Genomic DNA, 27,602 nt, shown 5'->3' with positions numbered 1-27,602 from the left:
CCTATAATCCTTTGTATTTCTGTGGTGTCTGTTGTTATTTCTCCTCTTTCATTTCTAATTTTGTTTATCTGAGCTTTTTCTCTTTTTTTCTTTGTAAGTCTGGCTATGGGTTTGTCAATTTTGTTTATCTTCTCAAAGAACCAGCTCTTTGTTTCATTGATCCTTTCTACTGCCTTTTTTGTTTCAATAGCATTTATTTCTGCTCTGATGTTTATTATTTCTCTCCTTCTGCTGACTTTGGGCTTTGTTTGTTCTCCTTTTTCTAATTCACTTAGGTGTAGTTTGAGATTGCTTATTTGGGATTTTTCTTGTTTGTTAAAGTGCGCCTCTATTGCAATGAATTTCCCTCTTAATATGGGTTTTGCTGCATCCAATGTGAGTTGGTATGGTATGTTTTCATTTTCATTTGTCTCCAGATAGTTTTTGATTTCTCCTTTAATTTCTTCAATGATCCATTGATTGTTCAATAGCATGTTTTTTAGTCTCCACATCTTTGTCCCTTTCTCAGTTTTTTTCTTGTAATTAATTTCTAGCTTCATAGTGTTGTGATTGGAAAGGATGCTTGTTATTATTTCAATCTTCTTAAATTTATTGAGGCTTGCCTTGTTTCTGAACATATGGACTATCCTTGAGAACATGGCATGTGCACTTGGGAAGAATGTGTATTCTGCTGTTTTTGTATGGAGTGTTCTATATATGTCTATTAAGTCCAACTGGTCTAGTTTTTCACTTAATTCCTTGTTGATTTCCTGTCTGGATGATCTGTCCATTGATGTGAGTGGAGTGTTGAGGTTCTCTACTATTATTGTGTTGTTAACATCTCCTTTTAGGTTTATTAGTCGTTGCTTTATGTACTTTGGTGCTCCTGTGTTGGGTGCATAAATATTTATAAGTGTTATGTCTTCTTGATGGAGTATCCCTTTGATCATTATATACTGCCCTTCTATGTCCCTCTTTACCTGTCTTATCTTGAAGTCTATTTTGTCTGATATAAGTATTGCAACACCTACTTTCTTTTGTTTGCCATTAGCTTGGAGTATCATCTTCCATTCCTTCACTCTGAGCCTGTGTTTGTTGTTGGAACTGAGATGTGTTTCCTGGAGGCAGCATATTGTTGAGTCTTGTTCCTTAATCCACCTTGCTACTGTGTGTCTTTTTATTGGAGAATTCAATTCATTTATGTTTAGATGATTATCAATATATGAGGACTTAATGCTGCCATTTTAGCACTTGTTTTCTGGTTCTCCTGCATTTCCTTTGTTTCTTGTCCTGTGTATTTTGGTCTGCCAATTGAGTTATGTAGTTTTTATGTTGTGTTTCTTTGTTTTTTCCTTATTTATTATTTGTGTCTCTGTTCTGCTTTTTTGTTTAGTGGTTACCATGAGTTTTGTATTCAAAATATGGTAGATAAGATAGTCTATTTTCTGATGGCCTCTTATTTCCTTGGACTAAACTGATTCAGCACCTTTCCTCTTCCCCTCCTAAGTTGTTTTTCTCACATCTTATTCCATCTTGTGTTGTGAGTTTGTGGTTAAAATGACAAGATTATCTTTGTTTTTGGTGTTTTCCTTCCCTTTATCTTTTTTTTTTTTAAAGATTTTATTTTTTCCTTTTTCTCCCCAAAGCCCCCGGGTACATAGTTGTATATTCTTCGTTGTGGGTCCTTCTAGTTGTGCATGTGGGATGCTGCCTCAGCGTGGTTTGATGAGCAGTGCCATGTCTGCGCCCAGGATTCGAACCAACGAAACACTGGGCCGCCTGCAGCAGAGCGCGAGAACTCAACCACTCGGCCATGGGGCCAGCCCCACCTTCCCTTTATCTTTAATGCTAAAGATCATCTTTAATGCTAAGTATTCTTGATTATTTCCTAACCTATTCTGATATATAGCTACAATTTTCTGATTTTGTCTACCTATTTATCTCCCTACTCTGTGTTTTTAACCCTTTTCTCCCTTTTTTTTTCAGGTATGAGGGCCTTCTTGAGGATTTCTTGTTAGAGGGGTCTCGTGGCTGCAAACTCCCTTAGCTTTTGTTTATCTGGGAAAGTTTTTATTTCTCCATCATATCTGAAGTATATTTTCCCTGGATAGAGAATTCTGGCTGAAAGTTTTACTCCTTCAAAGATTTGAATATGTCATCCCAGTCTCTCCCAGCCTGTAAGGTTTCTGCAGAGAAATCCACTGAAAGCCTGATAGGGGTTCCTTTGTAGGTTATTTTCCTCTGCCTTGCTGCCCTTAGTATTTTTTCTTTGTCACTTACTTTTGCCAGTTTCACTACTTTATGCCTCGCAGTAGGTCTTTTTACATTGACAGATTTAGGAGATCTGATAACTTATTCCACATGGATTTCTGCCTTCTTCTCCAGGTTTGGTAAGTTCTCTGCTATTATTTCATTGAACAAGGTTTCTGCTCCATTCTCCTTCTCTTCTCCCTCTGGAATACCTACAATCCTTATGTTGAATTTCCTAATTGAGTTGAATATTTCTCAGAGACTTTCTTCTTTTTAGTCTTAGTTCTCTCTCCTCCTCTATCTGGAGCATTTTGACATGTCTATCCTTGATTATGCTGATTCGCTCTTCTATGGTGTCTACATGAGCATTCAGGGAATCCATATTTTGTTTTCTCTCTTCCATTGTGTCTTTCATCTCCAATATTTCTGATTGATTCTTCTTTATAGTTTCAATCTCTTTTGTGAAGTAGCTCCTGAACTAATTGAATTGTTTCTCTACAGTCTCTTTTAACTCATTGAGTTTTTTGATGATAGCTATTTTGAATTTTGAATTCTCTGTCATTTAGATTACATATTTGTATGTCCTCAGGGCTGATTTCTGGTTACTTGTCATTTTCTCTCTGGTCTGGAGATTTAACATAATTTTTCATAGTGCTAGAGGGCATGGCTCTGTTTTTGCACATTGTAGTATTATTTGGTGACAGCTACCACCTATCGCCACTGGGTGGGGGTCAAGAGCCACATATTCTGAGTCCTCTGTGATCTGCCGGGATCCCAGGGTCTGGAGCCATGCTGAGTGGGTGGGGGGAGGAGCACTTTCTCCTGAGTGCTCTCGGGGTTTTCTCACTCTGCTCTCACTTTCTGCTTTCCTGGGGTGTTGGCTTGATGAAGTCACCCCCTGCAATAGCTTTCACCCCAGTGGAGGGCTTCCCTCTAGGCTGCAAGGGCCCTTGGGGATTTTTGATGTTCTCATGAATGAACATCCTTTCTCCTGTTCCTTCCCTCTCGGAGGCTGCCCACAGTTCTGGATACCAGTCTTTTGTGGAGGGAATGAAATTTTCTCTTACCCTGTTCCACCTCCTGTGAGGGCAGCTCCAACCTCTCTGCCCTCTGTTGTATGGCTGTGTGGGTCTCTCAGACATCTTTTCTGTTGTGTTTGGATGTCCTCTGTTGGAGTATGAATTTCTTTTTTGTTGTATGATGGAGGGGAGAGATTACCGGGAGAGCTTACTCTGCCATGATGCTGATGTCACTCCATTACTCCACTAGTCAGGTATCTTATAGATGGTCCTTCAACCCAGGTGGTCTGATTTTTTTTTGTAGTTAGACTGGGGTAGTGAGTTTTGGGAGGAAAGCCAAAGAGGTGAGGTGCTGTTCTCACCACATTGTATCAAGGATACGTGCTCTCAACAGGATTTACACTTGATCATCTGGCTGAGACAGTATTTGCCACGTTTTTTGTCTTCTAGCCATACTGTCCTCTAGAAGCAAGTCACTACACACAGCCCACACATTCTTTGAGGTATTACACAATACTACATTATTTGTTTTCTTGCTCAAATTGTTTCAGCTTTGGCCATTGAGAGCTCTTTCAGTTATCTACTGTGTCCCTTCCATCATTGTGTGTGTGAACACTTTCTTACTTTCTGATGCTCCAGGATCATCTTGCATATTGTCTCCCCAGCCCTTGAATTATCCATTTCTCCAAAGAGAAAAGATCCTTTTATTGGAGAATAGTATTAGAAACCAAGATGTGGGGGCTAGGTGTGCTCCTTGATACTGGGGTGTCATTGCTTCTAGGCCCTCTCAGGAGACAGAGAAAAGAAATATCTGTATGCATACTGACCAGTATATACATACATATCTATAACTACTTTTATATTGATCCATCATTACCTACATTAAGTTAAACATGAAATCATACTGATGGCTCTGACTCTAATCCATGAGCACATGTTTCCTTTTAGCCTTCCCTTCTTGCTTATATGTAACCTTCAACTCCATCAGTGAGAACCTGGCTCCCACCCCCTGCCAGCTACCATCCCTGTACATATTCATTCAGTCCCAGTACAGCACAGCAGGTTCTGAACTGTTAACCTGTGCCCCCATGAGAACATATTGTGTATGATTACTATTCTTTTCAACTTGTTAAGGTGTGTTTCATGGCCCAGATGTGGTCTATTTTTGTGACTGTTCCATGTGTGCTTGAGAAAAATGTGTCTTCTGCTGTTGTTGGATGGGGTGCTCTATAAAATGTCAATTAGATCAAGTTGATTGATTGTGCTGTTCAGGTCATCTATATCCTTACTGATTTTCTACCTGTTTGGCCTATCAACTATTGACAAAGGAGTGTTTAAGTCTACAACTATGATATTGGGCTTGTCTATTTCTCTAGGACTGCTGTATCTTCTTGGAGACTTAACTCCTTTATAATTATACAATAGTCCTTTTTATCTATGCTAATCTTCCTTGTCCTAAAATCAGCCTTGTCTGAAATTAATAAGTTGAAATTTGATTAATGTTAGCATGATATATCTTTCTCCATACTTTTACTTTTAACCTATGTCATTCTATTTAAGATAAGTTTCTTGTAGACAGCATGTAGGTGGGTCTTTTAGCTTTTTTTTAATCCAATTTCATGATCTCATTCTTTTATCAGGTGTTCACATTTAAAGTGATTGTTGATATAGTTGGAGTAAAATCTACCATTTTTGGTGAGTGCATCTATTCATTGCATTTGTTTTTTGTAGCTTTCTCCCACTTTTTATGCCTTTTCTGGTTTTAAGTATTTTGTATGATTCCATTTTATCTCCATCTTAACATATTTGTGCTCATTTTAAGCTCATTCTTTACTGTTTGCCCAGGGTTTACAACACTCATTTAAAAATAATCTTAAGTTCACCTTCAAATCACATTATATTGCTGCATGTGAATTGCAGCAACCTCATAACAGAGTTTTCTCAGTTCTTCCCTTCTGTGCCTTGTGACATTGCTGTTATTTATGTCACTTATCCGTATGCCATAAACGCCCAATACATTCTTACTATCATTGCTTTAAGCAGACAGTTATCTTTTAGATTAAGAATAATAAAAATAAGGTAATTTATTTTACCTTCATTTATTCCTTTTGTGATGCTCTGCTTTTATGTAGATTGAAGTGTTTGACCTATATTAATATCCTCCTGTCTAAAGAACTTATTTTAATATTTCTTTCATGGTTTTAATGAGAAATTCACTGTAATTCTTAATCTTTATCTTCTGTAGTTAAGGTGCCAACCCTCCATCACCTTTGGTTTTCTTCAAATTTTTCTCTGTCTTCGGTTTCTGCAATTTGAAGATGATATGTCCAGGTGTGTGTGTATGCTTGCGGGGCATTCGTCCTGTGGTATTCTCTGAACTTCTCAGGTCTGTGGTTTGGTGCCTGTCATTAACTTTGGAAATTCTCAGCCATTGTTTCTTCAGTACATTTTATGCTCCGCTCTCCTTCTGACATTCCAGTTACACGTATGCTGCACCTTTTGATATGTCTCACAGCTCTTACATATTCTATTCTGGTTTTCTCCCCAGTAAAATTTCTCTTTGTGTTTAAAATTGGGAAGTTTCAGTTACTTATCTTCAAACTCACTAATGTTTTTTGCTTTTTTTATTGTAATAAAATATACATAACATAAAGCTTGCCATTTTAGCCATTTTTAGTGTACAATGGAGTGGCATAAAGTACACAATGCTGTCAAAGCATTACACTATACATCTCCAGAACTTTTTCATCATTCCAAACAGAAACTGTACCCACTAAACAATAACTCATCCTTCTGCCCTCCCTCCTGCCTTGGCCTCTGGCAACCACCATCCTCCGTTCTGTCTCTATGAAGTTGCCTACTCCAGGGCGCTCAGGTAAATGGAATTATTCAATATTTGTCCTTTTGTGTCTGCCTTATTTCACTCAGCATAATGTTTTCAAAGTTTTTCCATGTTGTAACATGTATCAAAATCCATTACTTTTTAAGGTTGAATAATATTTCATTCTATGTTTATGCCACATTTTGTTAATCCATTCACGTGTTGATGAGCATTTGGGTTGTTTCTACCTTTTGTCTATTGTGAATAATGTTGCTGTGAATAGTAGTGTACAAGTATCTGTTTGAGTCACTGCTTTCACTTCCTTTGGGTTTATATCTAGGAATGCAATCACTGGGTTTTATGGTAATTCTATGTTTTATTTTTTTAAGGAACTGTCAGGCTATTTTCCACAGTGGTTACACTATTTTACATCCCAGCAAGGCACAAGGGTTCCGATTTCTCCATACTCATTATTTTCCTTTTCAATAGATATAATAGCCTCCCTAATGGGTGTGAAGTAGTATCTCATTGTGGTTTTGATTTGCATTGCCCTAATGATTAGTGATACTAGGCATCTTTTCTTTTGCTTATTGGTCATTTGTATAGCTCCTTTGGAGAAATCTCTATTCAAGTCTTTTGCCCCTTTTTAAAAATTGAGTTGTTTATCTTTTTGTTGTTGAGTTGTAGTAGTTCTTTATACATTTTTAACATTAATCCTTTATCAGACATGATTTGGCAATATCTTCTCCCATTTTGTAGGCTGTTTTTTAACTTTCTTGATAGTGTTCTTTGATGCACAAAAGTTTTTAATTTTGAGTCCAAGTAACCTATTTTTTCTATTGTTTTCTGTGCTTTTGGTGTCAGATATAAGAAATTGTGGCCAAATCCAAAGCTATAAAGACTTTCCCTTGTGTTTCCTCCTAAGATATTTATAGCTTTAGCTCTTACATTTAGGTCTTTGGTCCATTCATTTTGAGTTAATTTTTGTGTATGGTATAAGGTAAGGATCCAACTTCATACTTTTGCATGTGGATATCCAATTTTCCCAGGATCATTTGTTTAAAAGACTGTCCTTTCTCCATTGAATAATTTTAGAATCCTTGCCAAAGGGTGCCCAATCCATGAGGGTTTATTTCTGGGTTCTCTATTGTATTCTGTTGTTCTATATGTCTGTACTTATGCCAGTAATACCCTGTTTTGGTAGTAAATCTGTGGTAGTAAATTTTTTTAATTTTGAAATTTGTAGTAAATTTTCAAATTAAGAAATGTGAGTTCCCCAATTTTGTTCTTTTTCAGGATTTTCTTGGCTATTTTGGGTCCCTTGAAATTCCAGATGAATTCTAGGATGGGTTTTTCTATTTCTGCAAAAAAAAAAAAAAAAAAAAAAGCTATTGGGAGTTTCATAGGAATTGCATTAAATCTGTAGATTGCTTTAGGTAGTATTGTCATGTTAACAATATTAAGTCTTCCAATCCATGAACATGGGATGTCTTTCTATATATTAGTGTCTTTGTAAATTTCTGGCAGCAATGTTTTGTGGTTTTCAGCGGAAAATTCTTTTTGCCTCCTTGTTTAAATTGATTCTTAAGTATTTTAGTTTTTACGCTATTGTAAATGGAATTGTTTTATTAATTTCCTTCTTCGATTGTTCATTGTTAGTGTATAGAAATGAAACTGATATTCGTGTGTTGATTTTGTATCCTGCAACTTTGCAGAATTAATTTATTAGTTCTAACTGTTTTCTTGTGGGTCTTCAAAATTTTCTACATATAAAATCATGTCATCTGTGAACAGAAATAATTTCACTTCTTCTTTTCTAATTTGGATGTATTTTCTTTCTTTTTCTTACCTAATTGCTCTACCTAAAACTTCCAGTAATATTTTGAAAAGAAGGCGTGAAAGTGGGCATCCTTGTCTTCTTTCTAATCTTAGGGGAAAGCTTTCAGCCTTTCACCATTGAGAGTGATGCTAGCTATGAATTTTTAATAAATTCTCTTAATCTTGTTGAGGAAGTTTCCTTCTATTCCCATTTAATTGAGTTTTTTTTATCATGAAAGGGTGTTGGATTTTGTCAAATGCTTTTTCTGCATCCAATGAGATGATCATGTGGTTTTCTCCCTTCATCTTATTAATGTGATGTATTACACTGATATTTGTATGTTGAATCATCCTTGTACTTCAAGAATAAAATTCACCTGGTCTTGGTGTGTAACCCTTTTAATGTGCTGCTGAGCTAAGTTTGCTAGTATTTTACTGAGGATTTGTCTATCTATATATTTATGAGAAATATTGGTGTGTAGTTTTCTTGTAATGTCTTTGTTTGGCTTTGCTATCAGGGCAATGGTGGCCTCATGGATGAGTTAGGAAAGGTTCTCACTTCTTCATTTTTTTTTTTTTTGGAAGAGTTTGAGAAGGATTCGTGTTAAATCTTCTTTAAATATTTGGTGGAATTCACCAGGGCAGTCATCTTGTCTGGGGCTTTTCTTTGTTGGGATATTTTTGATTACTGATTCAATCTCCTTACTAGTTACAAGTCTATCCAGATTTTCCATTCCTTTGCGACTCAGTTTTGGTAGATGTATGTTTCTAGGAATTTGTCCATTTCATCTAGGTTACCCAATTTGTTCACATGTAATGTTTATAGCATTCTCTTATGATCCTTTTTATTTTTGTAAAATTGGTAATAATATCTCCACTTTCATTTCTGATTTTAGTACTTTGAGTCTTTCTTTTGTTCTCAGTCAATCTAGTTAAAGATTTGTCAATTTGGTTGATATTTTCAAATAACTAACTTTTGGTTTTGTTGATTTTTTTCTGCTGTTTTTCCATTTTCCATGTTTTTTAAATCTCCACTCAACCTTTATCATTTCCTTCCCTCTGCTTGCTTTGGGTTAGTTTTCTCTTATTTTTCTACTTCCTTAAGGTGTAAAATTAGGTTATTGACTTGAGACCTTGTGTCTTTTTCAATGTATGCATTACAGATTTAAAGTTTCCTCTTACACTGCTTTCTCTGCATCCTGTAAGTTTTGGTGTGTTGGTTTTCATTGCCATTTGTCTTAAGGTATTTATAATAAAGCTCTGATTCTTTCCTCAGCTATGTTGAGTCTGCTGATGGCCCATCAAAGGAATTCTTCATTTCTGTTACAGTGTTTTTGATTTGTGTATCTATATTCTAGCATTTTCTTTTGATTTGTTCCTTTGAATTCTTCATGTCAGCTTATGTTACCACCTGTTATTGCATGTTGTCTACTTTTTTCATTAGGACTCAACATATTAATTATACTCATTTTATAATCTTTATCTGATAATCCCAACATCTGTGAGCCTAGTTCTAATGAAAGCTTTGGCTTTCAGACTTTGTTTCTTCTTATCTTTAGCAGGCTCTATAATTTTTTGTAGAAAGCCAGACATGTTGTATAGGGCAATAGGTACTGAGGTAAATAGGCTTCTAGTGGGAGGATTTATATTAATCTGGCTAAGAGTTGTGCTGTTTTCATATTTGAAATAGCTGTGGCTATGACCAGGGGCTTCATATTACCACAGTGGGCTCACTTCTTCCTCCCTTCTTTTCCTTGTGGCTTCCCTTTGTTCTGGGCCTTAGAGAGAATCTTAGGTCTTGTAAGTCTTTTAGCTGTAACCCACTGTTATTATTGCTAGAGGCTTATCACAGTGGTGATAGGGTGAGTGCGAGGGGTGGGCAGGGGAGGGATATTCCCTTATCTTCTAAGCTTCTAATTAGGTCTCAGTCTTCTGTGAGCCTGTGCCCCGGGGATGGCGTCAAACCTTCAGAAACCCTAGTCCCTTCCAGCCTAGTTCCCAGTCTATTTTCTTGAAGTCCTCTCTGGCTGACTATCACTTCCTCTACTTGTTTGTTTCCTTGTGTGGGACAAGAAGGCTGGAGAGGACTGTAGTGGGATGAAGTTCCCTTCCCTCAGCTTGGAAAAGGTTTCAGGACAGTCCTCAGGAGAAGTCCCTCTCCTGTGAGGTAGACCTATTAGGAGAAGGGTCTGGCTACCTTCCCTTTCTCTCTGTCAGGCCCATGAGGGGATCATTCTCTATCCTCACCAGAAAAATGTAGTGTGGTTCCTGGAAGAAGAGCCTATGGAGGTATAGGCCTCCTTTTTACTGTCCAGCCCCCCAGCCTCACCCAGCCTGCAACAATTTGTCAAAATTTCTCTTTAACTGTTCCTACCAGTTTTGGCATCTTGCAGTGTCTGCTCCAGGTCTTCATTGCTGGATTTCTCTGGATGTACCTGTCTCTCCAGGTTTCAGGGAAGTTGTTTGCCCTGTGACCTCAGTTCTCCGATAGGTCAAGAATAGCCATTGATTCTCAGTTTGTCCAGATTTTTCTTGGTGTAAGGATGGGAATAACACTTCCAAGGTCTTACACGCAATAGCAAAAAACACCTTTCCTCTCCTAAATATGGGGTTGTGTGACATGTCTATATCAGCATGGAGCCCAGGCCATCAACATCAGGGCCTCGAGACAGCCGGGCAGTGGGGCAGGGTCAAGGAAGCAGGAGGTGGTGTTCATTTAAAAAATGCATCTTGTCATTGGTGAGGTAAGTTTCACTTTTATAGTTTTGAAGAAGGCTTTAATAGAGAACATTTAGGATAATAAAGGAGTGAGTGCAGCATTATTTGTAGCAACAAAAATGGAAAATAACTTGAATATCCAACAGGGGAGTATTTAAATTAATTGATGTCCACAGGCAGCTACTGTGCAATGTTCAAGAAAATGGAGAAATGCCTGCTGCTGGTACCTGCTAAGAAGCTGTCTAAGACACACTGTGCAGTAAAGAAAGGTTAAAGTTCACGTGTGTTTACATCATGGGCATACAAGGGTCTGCCGCCCCATACTCATTCAGAAGGCTGGGGCAAGGAGGCTCTGGCCTCGCACTGCTCGGATTGGTGGTGGGAAGTGGGAATTTGATCTCAAAACAACAGAGGGGTAAAGCAGAAAGGACAGAGACTCACTTTTCACTGTTTTCTGTGCCTTTTGGGTTTTGTATCCTGTGTATTTATCTCTGTTCCATAAAAAATTGAAATAAAATAAGAAACCAGGAAAGGTCAGCAGCACCTCGAATGCATTCACAGGCTCTTCCCCAACCTGTGCAGCCCTCCACCCCTTCTTCTCTTGGCGCCTCCCTCCTGCTCTCTTCCCTGGCCTCCTGTTCCACCCCAGCCACCCTGCTGTAGGGCTCAGGCCTCCCCCACTGTTAGAGCAGGCAGGGAGGTTGCCCAGATCCCTCTCAGCATCTCCCAGTTCCCAGAGCAACCTCAGAAGGTTGTAAGGTACAGAGCATAGGCCCCAGGGTGAATTCCAGCCCCCAACTTACCACTGTGTGACCCTGGGGACAGCTGTGAACTGGGACAACTGGATCTACTTCTCAGGATATTTTCCTTGGGAAAAATACCCTATAACCACTATAGCCACGTGTGAATGAGCGGGTTAAACGTGGCCAGAGTTCTGAAAATGCCCCAACCAGGCCTCTTCTCTCCCAGCACGGGCTGGGCTTCTGTCACAGGAGCTGGCCTGCAGTTATCCTTTCCCCTCAGTGGGTCACCTTGAGGATGTCCTTGAGCCGTGCCTGGACTTCTCTTGCAGGGGAGGGCAGCCTGCAGGGTGGGTACAGAGAGCGAGATGGGCTGAGGGAGACTTGGACCCACTGGATGCAAGAGGAAGGTCATACTACCCTCCTCCATTCCCCCAGCAAGGCACCCAGCAGCCCACTGCTGGGACCTCCTCCAAGAGTGCTGAGAGTGAGAATCTCTGGGATGCAGGGATTGCTTAAGATGCTCCCCAGATCGAGAGCCACTGGGCCAGTGGTTTTTCCTAGATAGGCATGGCCCCAGTTCCTTGTTTCTGCTGTCCTGCTGCCAGGTCACTGCAGACACCACCTCGCCATGGCCTCTGGGTCCTGGATCCCCTTTGTTCCTGTCATCCTGACCCTAGGCCCCTCCTGACCATGCCTGGACCACCTTTGTTCCTGCCTTTCCCAGTGCCCTTGGGCCTGGCTGGGTTCTCCCCCATCACTACCAGTCACCAGATACATCCAGGAAACACTCCATCAGAACTTCTGCCAAGGTAAAACCCTAACTCTGCTCTCTCCAGACACAGGCTTGTCATCAGGAAGAAATCATAAAACCACGTGCAACCTTTTGACATTTCATTATTCCCACAAGTATTGACTGAACAGTGCTCTGCTCAGGCATAGTACAGAGTGACAGGGCGTGGCTGAATGTAGGGCGCCCACCCCTGGCTCTCAGCCTCTTACAGGGAAACAGGCAGCTGGCACCCAGAGGTGTTCAGACATCTGTGCCCTGAAAGAAAGGAGGATGAAGGTTTGAGAGAGGCGTTCGCTGCAGGCATTCAGCAAGAGAAGTTCCAGAGCCTGGTGAAGAGCTGGACCTTTTGACCAGGGGGTAGGACTCAAACCCCATCAATGCTGCATGCTAGTTGTGTGTGTCCATTAGCAAGCTGCATCAGCACTCATGCCTCGGTTTCCATGTCTGAGGAATGAGGAGAACAACTGTGCTCAGGGTGAGGCAGGGATGAGGTGAGCTGTCCTGTGAGTAGCCTGCTCACAGCGACGCTCAAGAACGCTGTTGTGATGGTTTGCAAAGGTCAAGTTTGGCTTCCCAGGAAGGCTGGTCCTGACCTTCCTCGGTGTCCCAGGTCTAGGTGGGCCTGGTGAGGAGCCTTGCTGGGCCCTTCTGAACCTATGATGTGCTGTCTGCATCCTGCACACAGTAGGCCTCAGTGAGCAGTTGTTAACAAGGGCCATGGAACATTTTCTAGCCTGAAACAAAGCCCCAGACAGTTGAGAAAGGCACCAGCATGGGTCAGCTGTGAGACTGCATCCCTCTCTCCAGAATTCCGCCCCCATCACCTGACCCACCCCCTTTCTATGCTGGCCCTTCCTCCAGAAACTATCTCACAGCTGCCTGCGGCATCCATCCATCCTTGGCATCTCATTGTGGCAGGTTGCCTGAGGCAGGACCTAACCAAAGAGAACCTTGATGGGCGGTTTGTCGCTGCACCTGCCATCCTGATGCCGACCAGAGAGGACCCCTGCCCTTCCTGAGTACCAGGCCACCTTCTCCCTCCACAATTCTGGGTGTTGGTGCTGTGCCTTCTCTGGTTTAAGGAGTACAGGCCATTCAGAGGTGAGTTTTCCTGAAGGGGAGTCAGGGATGCTGAGAGTATGGAGGGGCGAGAATGGCAGAGTTGTGAAAAATCAATCAACTTCTTCCTAAAGAGAATTTTGCCAACCATGGCTCAGTTAGAGAGTCATGTTGGGAGAAATTATTGTTTTTATGGGATGATTTGTGACCGAGAATTCACCGGTACCCATGGACCAGGGTCCCCAGGGTCTGGGCAGCCCTGTTTGCACAGTAATCACGGCATCTGCCAGTTCCAAGGCTTTTGCTGAGACAGGGCTGGTCTTGCTTCCTGTTCCCACAGAGCCCTCAGCCCCAGTATGTTGTGGCTGCTTGTCTTGGGCAGAGAGCAGGCTGCAAGGGGCCCGTGGGCACTCTTGAGCTCATCTGCAGCCCTCCATCTGCCTGTCTCCCACTCCACATGCTTATTATTCTCAACCCCTGTGCAGACTTACTGGCTTGCTCTGCTCTGGTTTACAATATGTACCATTTCCTTCCTATCAGCATCAAGCCCGAGCTCCTCTCTCTGACATGCTGTGCGAGGAGCAGCCAGGGTGGCCACTTCACAGCCAACCCCCAGGATTGGACTCTTCATTTCCTTGTGGGGAAATCAGTGAGGCACACTTTGAGAGTACTGGCAGATTTGCAACTGTCCTTGGCCTTGGGCTGTCCTGTACCTGTTCTGGCTGAGCTGGTGGGTTTAGGCATGGATGCCTCCACATTCAAATGCCCCACCCCACTTGCCTGAATCCTGCCACCTCCTTACCAGCCAACACAGTTCTCACATCAGGGACAAACAATGGAGATTTGGGTCTTAGATTCTCCTGAATGTGCCCACAAAGACACAGCTCCTGGTGAGTGTAAGCCCATCCTACAGGTGGGGCTCAGCCATGGCTGGCCGGAGGGCCCCCACTTCTAGCTGGTTGCAGAGGAGGCCCTCAAGGGCCAGGAAGCTGCAGCGGCTTTCTGGAGCACTTGCGGGGGGGCCCTCCTGCTGGCTGTCAGAAGTGAGCAGGTGGCCCCGGGGGCTCAGCCCGGCAGCAGGGCCTGAACGAGGCTACGAGTCCAGCTGGCCCCCGTGTGCTGCCTGTTCCGGGGCCCTCAAGCTGAGCTGCAGGGGAAGGTCCTCCAGAGAGGCACTGGTCTGGGCATGCAGCCTGGTAGGCTCCACCCTGAGCCGGCTCAGGTCCAGGATGCGGCCCGGGCACCTCTGGTCCTGTGGGCTGTGGAGTGGGCTGCCCAGGGAGGGCAGGACACAGATGGCAGCCACGCTATGGAAGCTGTTAGGCTGCCTCTGCTGCAGAATGTCAGGGCTCCTAGTCTGAGGCTGCCCGCAGAGCCCACTGCCCATATCTGGCCTTGAGGGCTGTGCAGCAGGGGGCTGGCAGTCTGGGTGGATCTGCAGTGCTGCCACCTGAGCCACACAGCCTGTCAGGGTGGGCTCTGCATCCAGGGTGCTTCCACCAAGACCTGACCTCCAGGGACTTTGCAAACACCCCAGGTTCCCAGATGGCCTAGGCTCCTGGGAGCCAGGCCAGGCTGAGGGATTTGGGACCTTGTTTTTGCTGGAAGTGTCTGTTGTTGCAGAGGCTGCAGACCCCACAGAGGAGAATGAGCCTTCAGGGTGGCCTTGTGTCCCTTCTTCCCCAGAGACCTGCACACCATCCAGAGATGGGTCCCTGGACAGCGAGCTGGCCCCCCGCTCAGCCCCTGCTAGAACCTCGCTCTCTCCAGCAAGCAGGTCCTTGGTGACTGAACCTGCCCAGGGCTCCTGTCTGCTGGGTGCTGAGCCCACGGTTATCCAACCTGCCTCTGAGGCCTGGGACCCCCTGCCCTCCAGCTTTGCTGGACCTGGGCCCTTCTTCTCAGAGTCACCTCGCAGCTTCCCCGACAGCTCCCCGGACAGGGCTGTGGGCTCCCCAGGGGCCGAGGTAGGTGGGCTGCGGGGCTCAGGGCCACGGCGGAGCCAGTTGATGATGCCCATGGTGATGGCAAGCTCAGTGTCACAGAGCTTCAGCAGGCACTCCTTGCCCTTCCAGGAGCTTTGCAAGAAGCCCTGGCTGAGCAGGTCTGGGCCCAGCGCTGGAGCCAAGTTCTCCTCCGCCCCGACGTGGAAGCTGCACATGGATAGTGGTGCCCCCAGTGCTGGCCCTGACAGACTCTCGGACACGCACAGCTCATCATCAAGGCTCGGGCCAATAGGGCCCTCACGTGGGTCATAGAAGAGCTCATAGAGGGCGTCTCCACTGTAGCTGTCCCGGGGGAAGGTAGCTGCAGGCATACCTGGGCTCAGGGCTTCCTTCTTGTCCTCCTCGAGGCCCGGTGAGAAGGAGTCATAGTAGCCCTCGTCACTCGTGGAGAGGGATTCAGGCTGCTCACTCTTGGGGGTGCCTGTGTCTACGGAACTGGCTTTGGAGCCACTGTGGGGGTCCTTGCAGGGGCACAGAGGGAGCTCAGCAAGACCAGCTGCATCCAGTCTGGGCTGGTCTGTGTCTGTCCCCTGGGGAACCCCCAGCCAAGGGCCCAGGAGGACCCGCTGCTGCTGCTTCACTGACTGATTCACACTGTCCCAGAACGTGGCGAAGTCAGACATCTCGTTCTGGGCAGGCGAAGCCAGTTGCTCCACACTGCCCTGGAAGGGGCCCCTGGGAACCTTGCTCTCAAGGGCTTGCGATGCCCCGGCTGGGCTCTCCAGGCCCTCATTCAGCTCCAGGGATGGCACTGAGCTCTCATCTGCAAAGATCTCCCCGCAGCCCGTGAGTGAGTCAAAGCTCTTGAGTGAGGCCACGTCCTCACACAGGGCACTGCAGAGGTCGAAGGAAGAGTCAGGCAAGAGCTCGCTGTCAGAGAGGTCCTGGCACAGGCCATCGGACGCCAGCCCCTCGCCCCAGGGGAAGAAGGCTTTGCCTGGCTGCCCTCCAGCCTCTGAGGGGCCCCCGGGGGAGGAAAGGCTCTTCCCGCTGGTCGCCAGCGAGGCCAAGTTCTCAGTCTTGCTTCTGCGAATGTGGAAGAGGTTCCGAAAGCACTTCTTGGGTCGTTTCAGGGAAATTCTCTTCCTTGGGATGCTCTTGGCCACGGCTGGCACGAAGGGCATCTGGGGCACAAAGTGGCGGTAGTCAATCATGCGCTGGCTGCCGGAGGGCCCTGGGAAGCTTGCACTGCCCACCAGCTGCCCCGTGGCTGCGCCCGCCCGGCCAGCCTCAGGCACATTGTCGTGAGTCTTGCTCTTCCGCACCAGTTTGAAGGTGGCCCCACAGAAAGCTGCAGCACCCACCTCAGGGTCTGGCTGTCCCCCCTTGTTGGAACATTTGTCATGTCCTTGGGTGCTGGGGCTGACCTGGGGGCCCTTCTCACCGTGGGGCTGCTGCTGCCCTTCCGGTGAGACTGACCAGGGGCCTGCATCCTCCCTGGCCAGGACAGTGGCTGCTGGGTCTAGGGGTTTCTCGTGGGAAATCTGCAGGCTGGATTTGATGAAGGTCTTTCCTCTCTTTAGCTCCATGCTGCCAGTGCCCCTAGCTGCTGTGGAGGAAAGCAAGAGGCACTTAGTAACCAGAGTGGAGGCCTGTGGTTCTAGAAGACCTCTGCCTGCTCTGCTCAACAGCGGTGTTGGAGCTGAACTCTGACATCTAAACTTGGGTCCTCCATGGAGAAGGAGGGAGGGAGAAGGGAGCTACCCCCCCACCACGTGCACTGCTCTAGCCTTTATAGACAACTGATACCCAGAGAAGTTAAGTCACGTGCCTCCAGGCACAAAGTAGGAACCAAAATGAGAGCAGACTGGGGTCTGGTGCCCCTGACCTGTGATCTCTTGACTAGCCCAAACATCCTTTCAGAGCATGCCTGCCCATTAGACTCCCATTTCCAGGCCCAGGCACTCTACAAAGAGCACCACACATTTATGGGAAGTACCATGGCCCTTCTGAGTGGATGGAGCAGAGCATTCAATAAATAACTTGCCTCCTTCATCTAAGAGACAAAGCTCAAAAGGAATCCAGGCCTGCCTCTTGGGCCAGACACAGGCAGTCATCAGACTGAGGGGAAGACACACACACTGCCCTTCAGGGAGGTGCCTCAATCTACACAGAGGCCACTAGGCAAGGAACAGGCAAGCATCGAATGGTGCATGCAGAGCTTGAGCACTGCGAAGAGAGAGAGCATCATGGTGCGAGGCAGGCATGAGGCCAGGAAGAGGCAGATTGGACAGGCACAGCACATCACGGACTGAAACAACAGGAGGTGTCACCTTCTGTGCACATCCTGACTGGCAGATAGTGATGCCTGGAGCACGATCCAGAGAAGTTTTCTGATGCCCAACCTGAGTTCAAGGAGAAAGGGAGCTGGGATCGCCTATTGATGTCTGTCCTCAATGTGGGAGTGGGAAAGTGGTAAGAGTGTTACCAAGTTGTTCTCCTTGCACAGTTGGGGAATTTGACCTTACCCTGAGATAAATGTCCAGCTACGGAAGTCTTCTAAGCGGGTGGGTGGAAGTAATGGCATAAGGAAGTTGGTGGTCTAAGACCATCATTTGACATCTGAGTGGAGGAGAGGATAAATTAGGAGAGAGGCTCTGAGCAGAGAGGACTCACAAGAAGCAGCTAAAATGAGCTGACTATATGGAGATAAGGTCTAGATGGAGGCTGCAGTCACAAGCATGAAAAAGAAAGGTAGTGTTATAGGGTCTTTCAAAGGAAGAAACACCAGGATTCAGCAACTGAATAAAGAAAGGGAAACAGGCTGAGTCATATAAACTGAGGACTGGATTCATGCCAAGAGATGGGGACAAGGAGAAGTGGGGAGGATGAGATGTGAGTGCAGGCAAGGAAGGGGCTGTGCTAAGAACTGGTTTGGGGGAAGAGCAGCAAGGGTCTAGTTCAGACATAGTGCCTTTGGGGTGAGTCTGGAGCCTCACACAGCTCCGCTAAAAGAAGACAGTGCCGAAGAGCACCCCTGAGAACGTCCCGGGTTCTCACCTGCTGTGTCCTCAAGGCACCCTGCCCACATGCCCAGTCTGTCCCTGGGTCTCTTCCTCTCCTTCACAGTGAGTGACCCTCAGTTGGTGCCCTGTCAGTCTGGCCGGGGAGAGACTAGAGAAGAGAGTTTGGGCTAGTTTCATTGACTCTCCATGAGGCCTGCTCCACAGAGAGCACCTGCGTTCCCGCCCCCTCAGCTCACAAGGGAGGAATGGAGTGGGCATGAAAGCAAGTGGCATTGTCAGCTGCACACCTCTCACACCCACAGCCCAGGAAGCCCTGCAGCTGCCTCCAGAGGGCTGCTGACCAGAGTCAGCTCCAGAGTCTCTGCAGCCCTTCAACATGAGCACCAGGGGTGGGCAGAGGGGCTGCCTCATAGCCCAGTGGCAACATTAAAGCAAAGGATCAGAAGGGGTGGCAAGCTGGCACTATAGAGATTCATAGGGCAAGCTGACCAGCCCTTACTCTGCTCCTACCTGTGGGCAGCACTTCCTCCCCTGCAGAGGGACATCTGGGACTTTTGGCTGGAGGATAGGAGCAGGAGTAGGCACCACACCAGGGAAAGCCACAGAACTCCAGCTGGGCTCTGGCTGCAGCTTAGCTCTTGGTGGTAGCATCCTGGGCAGTGGAACAGTGCCTCAAGCTGCCTTTCTGTCTCCTGCCAGGTGGCATGTGCCCAAGCCTTTCCCACCCTGCACCTGCTGACCCCAACTCCACTCTCCACAATCCTTTGTGGCCTAGATACAGCCTCCCCAGTTCTGACGGGTTTTGCGGCACAGAGCATAGTGGTCACTATCCTGACTCTGGAGTCAGAGGACTTGGATGTGAGTCCTGATTACATCTACCTAACCAGGCACAGTGCTTGGCTCATAACCTTATAAGGGGCATACCATTGTAACTCCCATTCTAAAAGGGGAAACTAAGGTCCTGAAAAGCCAATGGATTGGCACAGGTCATACAGATGGGAAGTGAGAGCTAGGATTTGAACCCCAAGCCTGTCTGATTCTGAACCTGTGCTCTTAACCATGACAGACATCCTATTAACCAGCAGTTCAAACTCCCCTTCATGGGAAATATAAAAATCAAACAATAAATGCGTGTTCATGAGAAATTTTGGAAAGCATAATGAAAATGAAGATTAAAAACAAAAGTGTAGCTCATATAAACTCAGAAAAATTGTAATTGAAGGTGATATAATTTATATGGCAAGAAATTTTGCAGATATTCATTATGAGATCTCTATTGTACTTATTCTTTTCTATGTTTTTGAAAAATCTTTTTGTTACCGTACTCTTGGAAATAACTTCAAGCAGGCAAGATAAAGATTATTTCACTGTGTGTAGAATTTTGCCACTACCAGAACTAAGGTGGTTTATTTGATACTAATCTCTTTAATAAATTCTTCATTCTTGGAACAGTCAACTGATTTAAAATCAAGAGCAGCTGGAAATTTCACCGCACTCTAAACTTGAAAAATGATCCCTCAAAAGAGCTGTGATTGCTATAGACAGCTGGACTCAGTGTCACTAACACTGCCAACTCTGTTTCCTGAGTTCATTTAGTGCTTTGTATATCGATAGGACAATAAGCGCTAAGGTCCAGAACAATGAACCAGAGACTTGCAAAATACTAGAGCCATCACATGAAATTCAGCGTGTGTTCAGTCCAGTCAGTTTCCGCATTAAAATATTTTATCAGAGCCTGACTCTGTGGAAATGTGGAGCCCATAGGTGACATGGGTGGGAACTCCCTGAGTGGTCAGAGGGCTCACTGCCCAACTGGAGACAAGCTGAACAGTCACCTTCCATGACAGTTCTCAGGGATAGACTGGGGTTTATCTGGACAGGCAGATGCTGGCACTGTCTTTGCCTGAGGGCAGAGGCCAAATGCATCCAGGTTCTCAGCTGCAAAAATGCACACGCTGCTTTGTAACCCTGTGGTTAAAGACCCCCAAGGTGGAGCCCAGCATGAAACCTAAGAGATACTCTCCCACCATGTGCGACATCCCTCCCCAAAGGACAAAGCTGACCTGTCCTTTCCCCAGCTTGATGCCTTCTTCTCCGTAGCACTCAGGCATCACTGGCTGCTCCCTCTGGGGCTTGCTTGGTTTTACTGATCCCCAGTGAAGTCGAAAATTCTTTAAGGTTCAGGACTCCAACTGTCATAGGCTGTGAGCTAGTACTTATTTAAATGAAGTATTTATGTTTTTGAGACATCTTAGCCATATATTCACATCTATGTTTCCTAAATAGGATGCTGGATCTGGGAATTTTAATTCTACAGTTTATGAATGTCATTTTCTAAGACTGGTCTCAGTGACAAGACCCTGGACCAAGTCTTTCATCTCGAAAATGAACTTCTAAATCCCTTGAGAACAGGGACCAGACTATGTATTTATTTAATCAATTCTGATTCAAGGATATGGTATTTAAACCAAGACCCAAAAGACAGCTGAAGACAACCAGGCAAAAGACATGGGAAGTATATACCAGGCAGAGGAAACATGCTGCAGAAAGGCCCAGAGGAGCAAGGGAGGAGACTATTTAGAGGTCTGGAAGCTGGCCCAGGTGGCCAGAGCAGCAAGCCAGTGAGATGAGGCCAGGAGATGGGCAGGGCAGATCACACCTGGCCTGAAGCCACAGGGAGGGTCTAGGCCTTTATCCTAGTGCCATGTCATCAAGGATGAGTGCCATAAGCCAACGTTCACTTCTAACAGATCACTCCAGTTGCAGGTGAGAATGGAAAGTAGGGGCAAGAGTGGAGGCAAGAAGGCAGGTTAGGAGCCAGAGCAGGATCCAGTGGAGAGAAAGCAGGGCAGAGATTTCCCGTGCGTGGGCCTTCCCTCTCAGCTCCTTACACAGAGCATGCACATGCATATGGACTTACTGCAAACTGAGCAAATGAAGTCATTCTATTGGCTGCTTTTCCACACGACTAACTTTAACTCAACTATCTACGATTTTCTTTTCCCTTTGCAAAACTAATTCTGTGCTTTTCTTTCTCTTTTTAACATGAAAGTGACTGGGTGTTTCATGCAGCAAAATAAAAACCACAGAGGTACATATATACAACAGAACCGTTTGGAGATATAAAAATTTTGATGAATAGTTTTGGTATTTGCCATGCCTTCCCCTGCCCCGCCCCCAATATCCATGAAAATCACAAGCAGTAAAATACAAAGGGGTGAATGGTGACAAGGAAGCAGAGGCCTTTGAGGGGAGCCCCGCCCCAGGACTTCCTGGACATTGGGCTGGGGACGGAAGGCTATGTTTGGGGCAATAGTTTGTCTCTGTCGAGGCTGCCTTTCAGAGCAATGAAGTTAAGGTCATTGTGGGGAGGGAAAGCCTCTGTGTTCTGGGATGGGTGTGGGGTGGGAATGAAGCAGAAATAGAATCTGCAGTGAGAACATCACCAGTTCACCCAACCCCCACGTTGGGGAGACAAAGGGCCCTTTCGGGGAGCGAAGGTTCTGGTCCACCTCCTCTATGGGAGTCTCTGGGCATTCCTGGCTTGCTCAGCCGAGAGAAGATGGGTCTCCAGTCTTATCCGTTCTTTCCCTGCCCCCGCATCCGCGGGCACAGGGTTTCTCCCCTTCCCTAGCCCAGACCTAAAAGCGTCATCTCCCCCAGACCCTAGACCCCGTACCATCCGTCCAGGATACCTCAGGCTGGAGAGAGCGCAGACCCTAGTTCTTCCACCCAGCCCGTCCATCGCGCGAAAAAGCGCACGAAAATTCCCAAATCACCGCTACCACCCTCCCAACCCCCAAGCCTACATTCTCCAGGCCTTACCGCTGGGGCCGGGAGTGTCGCAGGACACGGCCTTGGCAGGGCCGGGAGCCGCGCCCGAGCCCGAGCCCGAGCCGCGCGCTCAGCACCACGGTCAGCTCCCGGCGCCGCGCGCGCCCGCCGGTAGGGGAGGCCGAGGGCCAGCGCCGGCTTGCTGCCGCCGGAGGGGCTGAAGGGCCGGCAGGGGGCGGGCAGGCGGGGGTTAAGCCGCAGGAGAGCGACGGGGCGGGGCGGGGCCGGGCCGGGAGCCAGTGGGCCGCGGAGGCGCCCCCGCGCAGGAGCGGGCGAGGGGATGCGAGCCCCGGCCGGGGCGGGGGCTGCTCCGGGAGGGCTGCCGCCTCGGCGTGCCGCCGCGGCCCGGACCTTGCTCGGTCTCGCTTTGTTCTTCTCGGCGTCTCAGTCTCTGTGTGTCTCTGCCTCGCCGCAGGGCTGTGGTTTTGCATCCATCAGGCCCAGCCGCTCGTGCTCCCGGGACCCCCCGCCGCCCCGTCGTCTCCCCCCGCCCCGGTTCGAACCCCTGAGAGCGCACAGGTGTGCTTGCCCCTGCCCTGCAGCGGGTAGCGCGGAGGCAGATTGAATCCCAACTCTCTCGGAAGGGCTCGGTTACACGGGCCTAGTTATGAGTCCCACCCAGGATTCGGAGCGCGCTTGGAAGAAGGGGAAGGCCAATCTCGGGATGCAGGACAGAGCAGAGTCTTCCAGAACCTTTTTTACAGAATGCCTTTGCCTCTCTTGGTCCCGATTATATTAGGAACGGGAACAGAGGAGGCGCTTCCCTCCCGGGTACTCACTGTGCGAGGTCTGCTGATCCTGCGCCCCGCCGCAGTCTTGAGGGAGGAGCAGCAATGTTGTGAGGATTCTCTACCCGACGAGCTGAGGACAGAGGGTCTGCACGCTGGGGGGAATAAAGGATGGATTAAGTAACTCCAGGATAGCTCAGGGAGCGTGGGGGAGGGGGCGTGAGGTGGAGACGGGCGGGAAGCACAAGTGGTGCTGGTGAGGCGGCTGATCCCACGGGGCGTGGGGACGGTGGTGAGGGGGCTGATCCAACACAGCGGAGGTGAGTGCAGGCAGAAGAACGCAGGGGCCACCGCCCAGGCCAGGCTTGGGTTGAGGCCTAGAGGAGGTCAGGGCTCGGGCAGATGAGGAAGGTCGTGCCTTGCTCTGAGCATCATGGGCTCCCTCCCTGTCCCCATGTCCAAGACAAACCCTGAACACAAGGTGTCTCACCTTGGTTTGGGCTGGCTTCGTCATAACCCATCAGCCTTCTTTATACTTAGTCACCCAGGGTCGAGAGGGGCTCCGCCACAGGCCCCTCCTCCAGTGAGGATCATCCGCTTGCTTTGGATGAGCCCACCTTCTTACATTTCTTGACTTGGACAGTCCTGACTCAGCATGACCCCAGAGGCCCCCCTCACAGCATGTTGTTGGTGACTTTTCCTGGCAGTTTCCGGCCATCAGAGTTCCCTGCATCAGTTCTTCCCTGTTGGCTAGAAACAAAGGCTGCTCTGAGCCTCCTTGAATCGAGGTAGGACTCCCACAGACTCCGGCGTCCTCACCAGTTAAAGTTAGGGAACATCAGCCTCTCTTGTAATGGTCTCCCTTCTTCTGCGTTACAAGGACTTTTTATATTTCCCAAACTTTTCCTTTTTTGAGGATAGTTATGGGCTCCGCCTCTTCCAATAAGTGGTAATAGCTCTTTCCAACGCTCAACCTGTCACCCTTTGGCCAAGGAGAGCTAGTGTGAGTCATCTCCTTTGTCCCTTCAGAGGGTATAAAAACATCCTTACTTTTAGGTAACAAAAACAAAACAAACAAATTATATACAAAATTTTTTCTTTCCCCAAGACATGAGATAGGTCTTCTCCAAGGACCCCTTGAAAGATCTTTCACACCACGATGTCCCTGTTCAGATATTACTGATGATTTTTCTTTAATATTGTTCTAACCTAAACTTACTTTATGTTATTTTTATAATACACTGACTTGCTTTTCTCATCCGTATTTTTGGGGCTTGGCTGTAACCCTTTTCTTTCTTGCCATGGGCCCTTGGGTCTCTCTGATCCCACTCCCTGGTCACTTGGTTGGAGGATCTCAGACCTTCTGGCCATACCCATTGCTTTCCTGCCAGACGCAAAGGGTTTCACTTGACTGTGAACACAATGTCCAACAGCCTACGGGGTGGATCCATCCAGTCAGCTGCAGCAGTGGGGGAGTGAAAGGCCAGGTTGGCAGCCTGAGAACTGAATTTCTTGTGGGGCCTACATCTGAGGGGACTCGGAGGTGAGGGAGGGGGACCCCATATTTCTAAGGAAGGCTGGCAGGGCTGGGACTGTCAACTTGGAGAAGAACAGGCTTCAGGGGCCACAATCTGGAGGAGGTGGCTAGGTGGGGAGGAGGGATGATGGCCCCAAGGATGGGCGTGGGCAGAGGCACTGGAGGAGTCAAGTCAGTTCCTCTGTGGAAAGATGTGCTCCCCAATCTCAAACAAAAGATAGCGTTAGGGGTACTATCAGATGAAGTGGGCTACTGCTATGATTGGGTGGTTTCCTGTTCATTTAAAATTATTTGCATTTAAAATTTTTCACTGTTAAAAAATAAACTGAGCACAATTTGTTTCTTTTTCGTTTTTTAAATTGTGGCAAAATACAGAAACAGTTGAATTTCCCTTTTCAGTGCTTTTTAAGTATACACTTCACTGTCATTAATTACATTTACAGTGTTATGCAACCATCACCTCGGTCTATTTCTAAAACATTTTCATCACCCCAGATAGAAACTCCACACCCATTAAGCAATAACTGCTCATTCTTCTCTCCCTCTAGCTGCTGGTAACAATTATTTCACTTTCTTTCTCCATGAATTTGACTGTTCTAGCTAACTCATATAAACGGAATCATACGATATTTGTCCTTTTGAGTCTGGTTTATTTCACTGAGCATAAAGTTTTAAAGGGTCATCCATGTTGTAGTATGTGGTAAAATTTCATTCCTTTTTAAGGCTGAATAATATTCCATTGTATGTATATACCTCATTTCTTTATCCATTCATCCAGTGATGGACACTTGGGTTGTTTCCACTTTTTGTCTATTGTGAATAATGCTGCTGTAAACATTGGTGTAAAAATATATGTTCAAGTTTCAGCTTTCACTTCTTATGAGTGTATACCTAGCAATGGAATTGTTGGATCATATGGTAATTCTATATTTAATTTTTTGAGGGACCATCATACTTTTTCCCACAGTGACTGCACCAGTTGATATATTCCCACCAGAATGCGTAAGGGCTCTAATTACTCCACATCCTTGTCAACACTTGTTATTTTCTGTGTTTTTGTTGTTTTTTAACAACAGCCATCCTAATGGACGTGAAGTGGTATCTCATTGTGGTTTTGATTTGCATTTCTCTAATGATTAGTGATGTTAAGAATTTTTTCATGTGATTATCAGCCATTTGTATATTTTCTTTGAAGAAATGTCTATTGGAATCTTTTTAAATTGTATTGTTTGGGTTTTTTCCAGCTGTTTTGAGATATTATTGACATAGACATATGTAAGTTTAAGGTGTACAACCTGATGGTTTGATACACATAGATACAGCAAAATGTTTTCCACAATAAGGTTAGTTAACACCTCCATCCTCTCACAATATTGCCATTTTTTGGGGGGGTGTGGTAACAACATTTAAGATTTACTCTCTTAGCAACATTCAAGTATATAATACAGTATCATTAATATAGTCACCATACTGTACATTAGATGCGCAGAACTTATTTATCTTATAGCTGAAGTTTGTACCCTTTGACCAATGTCTCCCCATTTCCTCTATCCCCCATCCCCTGGCAACCACTCTTCCACTCTCTATATCTATGAGTTCAGCTTTTTAATATTCTACATATATGTGATATATATACACACACATACGTGCACACACACATATACATAAGTGAGATCATATGGTATTTGTCTTTCTCTGTCTGACTTATTTCACTCAGCATAAAGCCCTCAAGATCCATCTGTGTTGTCTCAAAAGGCAGGATTTCTTTCTTTTTTATGGCTGAATAATATTCCATTGTGTGTGTGTATGTGTGTGTGTGTGTACCGTCATGTGCCACAGAACATTTTGGTCAGTGATGGACTGCATATACAATGGTGGCCGTATAAGATCAGTATCACATAGCCTAGGTGTATAGTAGGTTATACCACCTAGGTTTGTGCAAGTAGACTCTATAATGTTTGCACAATGACAAAATCATCTAGTGACTCATTTCTCAGAACATATATCCGTCGGTGAGTGATACATGACTGTGCATATGTGTGTATACACACACACACACAATTTTTGTTATCCATTCATCCGTCAGTGGGCACTAATGTTGTTTCTATGTATTAGCTATTGTGAATAAAGTTTCAATGAACATAGAGGTGAAGATATTTCTTCAAGATTGCATCCCTTTCGAAATAAACTCAGAAGTGGGATTGCTGGATCATAAGGAAATTCCATTTTTTAATTTTTTGAGGAACCTCCATACTGTTTTTCATAGTGGCCACACCAGTTTGCGTTCCCACCAGCATTGTACAAGGGCTTCCTTTTCTGCAGTGTCACCAACACTTGCGTCTTGTATTTTTGATGACAGCCATTCTAATAGGTGTGAGGTGAGATCTTGTGGTTTTGATGTTTGTGTCCCTGATGATTAATGATGATGAGTGCCTTTTCATGTTTGTTGTATGTCTTCTTTGGAAAAATGTCTATTCAGTTCCTCTGTCCATTTTTTAATTGGATTGTTAATTTTTTTGCTATTGAGTTACATGAGTTCCCTATATATTTTGGATATATCAGATAGAGGGTTTGCAAATATTTTCTTCCATTTTTTAGGTGGCTTTTACATTTTGTTGATTGTTTCTTTTGCCGTGCAGAAGGTTCTTAGTTTGACATAGTTTTACAATTTGAGGTCTTACATTTAATTTTTAAATCCATTTTGAGTTAATTTTTGTAAGGGGTCTAAGGTAGGGTTCCAATTTCCTTTTTGTGCATGTGAATATTCAGTTTTCCTAACACCATTTATTGAAGAGACTATCCACTCCCCACAGAGTATTCTTGGCTCCCTTGTCAAATCTTAGCTGACTTTATATGCATGGATTTATTTCTGGGCTCTCAATTCCATTCCATTAGTCTATGCGTCTGTTTTTATGCCCATACTGTTTTGATTACAATAGAATTGTAATAAAATTAGAAATCAGGAGGTGTGATGCTTCCAGCTTTTTTGTTCTTTCTCAGCATTTTGGCTATTCGGAGTCTTTTGTGGTCCTTTGAAATTTTAGGATTGTTTTTTCTATTTCTGTTGAAAAATGGCATTGGAATTTTGATAGGGATTGCACTGAATCTATAGATGGCTTTGTGTAGTATGGACATTTGAAGAATATTAATTCTTCATACACAGGATATTTTTCTGTTTATCTTTAATGAAAAAAGAAATTTCAATTTCTTTCATCAATATCCTGTAGTTTTCACTATACAGATCTTTCACCTCTTTGGTTAAATTTATTCCTAAGTATTTTATTATTTGTGATAACATTGCAAATAGAATTGTTTTCTTTCATTCTATTTCAGA

The 27,602-nt window shown here is 45.5% G+C and overlaps 1 protein-coding gene across 9 annotated transcripts in view; it reads right to left on the bottom strand.

Annotated features, from left to right (window-relative positions):
• Positions 1-12,225: 12,225 nt before the first annotated feature.
• AMER3 (APC membrane recruitment protein 3) overlaps positions 12,226-27,602 on the bottom strand; it is a 71,677-nt gene continuing 56,300 nt past the window's right edge. For 4 of the 9 annotated variants that reach the window (XM_070242218.1, XM_070242219.1, XM_070242222.1 and 1 more), the window contains 3 exons: positions 23,222-23,481; positions 22,783-22,886; positions 12,226-16,752 (listed from right to left, as the gene is read on the bottom strand). In XM_070242218.1, coding sequence (XP_070098319.1) covers positions 14,291-16,732 — 2,442 coding nt within the window. In that variant the 5' untranslated portion in view covers positions 16,733-16,752; positions 22,783-22,886; positions 23,222-23,481 and the 3' untranslated portion in view covers positions 12,226-14,290. Of the gene's footprint in view, positions 16,753-21,994; positions 22,346-22,782; positions 22,887-23,221; positions 23,482-27,602 lie in introns of those variants that run through there. The other 5 variants (XM_070242225.1, XM_070242226.1, XM_070242223.1 and 2 more) reach the window with 4 other exon arrangements.

Source organism: Equus caballus, chromosome 18, assembly GCF_041296265.1.
Source record: "Equus caballus isolate H_3958 breed thoroughbred chromosome 18, TB-T2T, whole genome shotgun sequence".
Taxonomy (NCBI): Eukaryota; Metazoa; Chordata; class Mammalia; order Perissodactyla; family Equidae; genus Equus; species Equus caballus.
The sequence above is the reverse complement of the archived record's forward strand: the minus strand, read 5'-3'. Positions and strand labels throughout refer to the sequence as shown.